Raw genomic sequence first — 6,000 nt, 5'->3', positions numbered from 1 at the left:
ATCAAATTGAATAATATTATAATTAAAAAACACACTGCATAGTTATTTATTTTTTGGAGTATAGCTTTAAAAAATGTTAAGCTCTTAATATGGTGTAAATAAAACTATTTTTCACTATACTGCATGACGCATGACATGCTATCAAAACTGCGACGGAATGTGTTATTTATGTATCACAGGCTAGTGAATCGAAAAAAGTGTTGGGAAAAATGAAAGCTTTAATCTATCAGTGGAAGAGTAATATAATTTCATGAAAATAGATTGGTATGGAAAACAATTTTAAACTACTTTAACCCAAACGTTTTACAATAGGTATTTACTATCCATATTTTATTGGTTCATCGCTTTTAATATTTTATTGAAAAATGAAACAAAAATACATAATGTAGACATAAAAATAGATACATTATATATTTTACTTATATTTAACAACATCATATGTAATATATTTCTTAATATTAAGTTTGACGCCATCATACTTAGATGCCCACTTAAAACCATATTAAAACTGTAGATTGTTACCTTTGTTTAATTAATTTCGTAGTGATATCTTTTTTTATTTTTTTAAACCGTTTTCAATAACCATGCATACCTTAGAAACACAAGCGCATGCCGTGTAAGTAGGCATTTACTTTAATTATGTTTAAATATTTTGGTTTTGTACACTTTAAATACATTAAACACAAAAAATAATGTTATCCGATAATGAGTTTTAACTCAGTGTGCTCATCGGTTCTTTTGTTAGTTATCACTAATCAGTGCAAAGTTACAGTTATTTGTATTAAGATTTTTTAAACGTGATAGCTCCATCTACTTTCTCATTCTAGCTAATATTAAAGAGTGTCAATTTATTAGTATTTGACACTGATTCATAGAAGCCAATATCAAAAAATAGGTACTCACCAAAATATCAAATACTTACCAATATTGCTCCGTATAGGTGCTTTATGATATTATGAGTATTTCTTTTTCTTGTTGTGATACAAATTCAGACGTTTATTGTATTACAACGTACACTTTATTTTTCTGATAACTATATAGTATTTTAATACAATGACTTATTTAAACGAATGTAGTTACGAAATGTCGTGTAAATTATGGATTGCCTTCATTACACATGGATATAATATTATTATTATACAAAAGTATCTAATGGTGTCCACCAGGCTGAAGACGGAGGTACACACTTACCTACCTACTAATTTGAAGTAATAGGATAATGTAGATTCCATTATCGTACCACTTAAAATTATTAGTTTATCTTCTTCGCAGAGAACCCTACCAGTGAACAAAATGTCGTTGCGCTTTGACTGTATGTTTTAATTAGTTAACAATTTTATCAACGTCTGTCTCCATTTTTCTTTTCCAGGAAGCCGGTTCGGGACAAGTTCATTTGTTAAAGCTGACCAGACTGCTGAGGTTAGCGAGACTGTTGCAGAAGATCGACAGGTATTCGCAGTACGGCGGCATGATTCTCACACTTTTGATGCTCCTATTCACATTAGTTGCACATTGGTTTGCGTGCATATGGTATGTGATAGCCGAAAGCGAACGCCATGAAAAAGGAAGAGATTGGGATCTAGGTAAAAAAAATAAACTATCGTACGTCTAACTTTAAATCTAGAACGATCTTAGTAATTTTAAAACCCCCTCTATAAGTTAATTAAATCATTAAAATTAGAAGAAAAATCATTTTTCAATTAGTTCAAATACCTATTATATTGGTTTTATTGGTATACAATAATATTATATTTATTTTTGATAACTATAAACACTACTATTTTTATTGTATTTATTATTTAAGTTTTTCTGAGGTTTATTATTCACAAAAAGAAAAAAAAAGTTAGTTAGTTTATTTATTAATTATTAACCGTTACAACGTAAATATACTATTCGCAATAATTCAAAACGTCTTATGACGGTAACTTTTTAAAATATATGTTTTAATAACGACTTAAGATTACAAAAAAGCCTACTTAAAAGTTAAAAACATTTTTTGAGTTTTATATACATACAACTACAACACTTAGGTATAATAATATATGTTTGGAGCAATCGTTTACAAAATAAATATTTTTAGTGTCAAATTTCATTGATTGGAAATGAGTTTTTATTTTAAAGTTTTATGAAATAAATAGGTACCAAAGTAATTTAAATGATTGATGGAGGGGTTTTTTTTTAATCTCAAACAACTCTGAATTTAATCTTGAAACTTGGTAATATCGATAAAAACTATTTGTGAGTACAATTTTTTAAAAGTGTAATACGTATAATAATATTGTATTGTAGTAGGATACTACAGTTTCATAAAGGTCCAATTTACTTTTTATATGCATATTATATTGTATAAGCATAATTTACAGCGTTTGTTTATGATTTGTATACAATACGTGTATTGCATCTATTCATTTCGTCGAAATATGGTATATTTATATTTCACATCGGGAATTAGGTTCTTGAAAATTTTGAATGGGAATTTAAAAAAAAATGTTTTATATACAACTAAAAACAGGTAGAAAATTATGCGTTTTACTTCCAGCAAGATTTGAATGAAAACAAATTATATTTATACAATACTTTCAAGAATATTTACATTTCGAAAGCAAAAAAAAAAACTTATTCAATACTAAATAGTAATGCATTTAGTGCTGATTCATTTAAACTGAGTTCATAATATAGCAATACATTGCAAGATACATAAGTATTATGGCAAATTGGTTATCATTCAAAAAATAAATAAATAAAATTAACTCCAAAATTACTTTAGTTTAACGACGACTCACGCAAGTAACTTTTTAAATTGGTCTTAGATTATTTGTATTCTCATTGACCTTAATATTTTTTATAATAATTTAATAAAAAATATTGATGAAAATATATTTTTAAGAGTCATAAATTGAAAAAGCGTATCAAGTTATTTTAAGAACTTTATGTATTTAAGGAAACTAAGTCTAATTATTTACTCTCTTTCAACTAGGTATCAATGACTTACGGTTTTCTATATTCCTCTTTTTCTGGTTAGGTTATGGTTAGGTCTGGTTCGAACGACTGAAATTTGCAGTCGTCGATGAGTGCCTAAGATCTGGAGTTTTTTACTTTTTAGGTCCTAGGGGAGAGTAACACTAGTTGTTTTGAAACGGAAACTAGGTCTAAACGACGAACTTGTCTAACCTGCATACGCAGGTACAGTTTCATAACTAATCATAGCGGAGACATCTCACAAAAACAAGACCTATGGGCTATGGATCAGTAGAGAACACTCACGGTGTGAAAAAACATACTTAGAAATAAGAATACATTTAGATCATCAATCATAGCATGAAAAAAAACGATCAACGGCTAGGTTAGGTTGTGACTAAGGCAATAATAGATAATATAAGGCATCGTTCTTTAAGTGTTATGTGTAAATATTATGGTGAGGTAATCTATGCAGATATCAGATTTCTATATTCAATTAATTGTTTAAGACTATAAATAACCATCAGGCCATCAGCCATACCATTAATAAAATAAATAAACAAATAAATGTATTCATTTTTCAAAAATTAGCAGGATTCACACATGTCACTATGATAGTACCTACCTATGTTAAAACCATGTGAATAATGTTTATAAATTATAATATTTGTGAAGAATTTTTACTCTCTAAAACTCAACTACTTTAGAAGTAATTACCTATTTTTAGTGAAAACTATACGTCTACATCAATACATTACAAACTAGTCGATTGGTGATGTCTAATAAAATATTAAATAGGTAGGTACCCTTTGTTTTTTAAATCTTGAAATATAATTTTTCAATAACATTAAGTAACTACACTTTTTCAATGACCAAAAGTATTCAGAGAAAGGACTTTTAGACAAACTTGAAGATTGTATATAGTGTTTAATTTTTCTAAAAGGTATTTCAACTCTAAAATCACTTTACAAAGTTATTTATGATCGATTTACTTTAATGCGTGTTTGTCGTGTAGCATGTGTAAAATATACACATAACAAACATTAGTAATACATACTAATATACTATACATGGTTTTTCTAAAATAAAAAAAACTGAATAAGATAAAATGCTTCAAAAAAGAGTTGTTCAGTTTTTTTTACTCAAATTTGAAAAACAAAAGGTATTTATAAGAGGGTGCAAACGGAATATTGAAGAAAAATTAAAACCTTCAATGTAGTAAATATACAAACAGAAATGTTTGTTAACTTTTAACTGTGAAAATCAATTATTTAGTTATTGGTCATTAGTAAAACTAACCCTGGTCAAATTCATATGCCATTATATTTTATAGTATTCAACTTGTAAGTCAACTTCGATGTGCAAAAAAATAAGTATATAAATATTTGAAAGAAACAAAGTAAAATTAATATTTCACATTGTGTGTAAAGTGACGGTTGTATTGTGGCTTAATATTAACTAATGTTGTTTATAACTGTTCAATATCGATGAGGTGATTACATTTAACACAGCATTCAAAATACGGATATTTTAAATACAAAATATACATAAGCAAATACCTAATATACTAAGCCTTGTAAACGAATATTATAAACTCTATTCCTTTTTTTCATTGTCTCATTGTTGGGAAAATAATTTTTTTCTAAAATATACCGCTAGTTTCTAGTCTATTTTTATAGCTGGTACCTTCCTATATAATAACTTATTCCAACATTTGAAACTGTATATACTCACATGCTATTAGTCATAACTCATAAGTCATAACTTTATAACTATAGTTGTTTATAAGTTAAAGTTGATAGTACACAAATATATAGTGTCTACCGAATTTAACGGGATAATCTAATATTCATCTATTTTTACATAGGTACCTCATGACGAACTTATATTTTAGCATATATACCTACATAGCAATTTATATGGAACCAAATATAATATATAGCATAATATCGATAAGGGCAATGCGATTGTTTCACAACTGATATTATAATGTGTTATACAATGCGTATACAATTAGAAACATAATAATAATATATGTGCATCCTTTGCATATATATATATATATATATGTGTGTGTAGGTGGTTGTACGTAGGTACTTTGATTTACACAAATAAATATAATTTATGATAGTGACGATAATATTCACATTGTATACAGGAAATAAACGAACGATGACATTCTTCATTGGTGATTGTATTTATCGCTTCAATTTGACTATATTCACTGTCCCAGGATATTGTAATAAATTATCATGTTCATATTGTTGTCGTCTCTTTTTATTGTATAATAGGTAATATTACATTGTCGGAACGAATGCCGACATGTTTTAAAACTTGAGTTCGACTATATTTGTTAAAATACGTGCATTGTGGTGTTTCGAATTACTCCATCGTTTTTGCTATTATTTCTTTCTAAGCTTTACAATAGTTATATTTATCTCTGAAAGTGTATATAATGTAATCGACGTGAGATCGCGAACAAACGTATTCAACCATACCTAATAATAAAAGACGTATAATAGTACAATAAGGCGAATACTGCACATCTGCTGCAGTTATTAGGTTATTTATTATTTACTTTTTAATAATATTTATGTCTAAGAAGGCAAAAAGTATTCGTATGGAAGAAAAAAAAAACATTTTAAAATAATTGTTGAGCAGTGAAGTTCAAAACGGTAAAAATAAATTCTGTAACTAAATATGCTATTAGGTACCTACATATTGTAATATTGAAACGCAGATGAAAAAAATATTTTGTTATCGAACAAAAACTTTTCATATCCCAACGGGTGCCTGCGAGTATTGAGGAGATTTAAGACTTTTGAACTCAAAGTTATGGATAGACGGTGAACCGCATTATTATTAGGTATATTACATTGTTATTATTGTTATGATACAATACAATATCGTAAGTGGTTCAACAAATTTTTAACGATTTCCGCAGTCGTACACGATTAATTAATTAGTTGATTAACACTGGTAACCGGCGGTTGGGGGTGGGGAAGGTGAGGATCAGTGCCGAAGCCCGGACAAAAATTACAA

At 27.8% G+C, this 6,000-nt stretch overlaps 1 protein-coding gene across 1 annotated transcript in view; it reads left to right on the top strand.

Annotated features, from left to right (window-relative positions):
* Positions 1-1,369: 1,369 nt before the first annotated feature.
* The window catches only part of LOC111038651 (potassium voltage-gated channel subfamily H member 6-like), a gene marked incomplete at its 5' end in the record, with an annotated part of 31,683 nt that continues 27,052 nt past the window's right edge, over positions 1,370-6,000 (top strand). Inside the window, one exon of the mRNA XM_022321842.1 lies at positions 1,370-1,583. Within this exon, the coding sequence (XP_022177534.1) occupies positions 1,370-1,583 (214 nt within the window). The remainder of the gene's footprint in view (positions 1,584-6,000) is intronic.

Source organism: Myzus persicae, unplaced genomic scaffold (genome assembly GCF_001856785.1).
Source record: "Myzus persicae strain clone G006 unplaced genomic scaffold, MPER_G0061.0, whole genome shotgun sequence".
In the NCBI taxonomy this organism is placed as follows: Eukaryota; Metazoa; Arthropoda; class Insecta; order Hemiptera; family Aphididae; genus Myzus; species Myzus persicae.
This window is presented reverse-complemented; position numbering and strand designations above follow the sequence as displayed.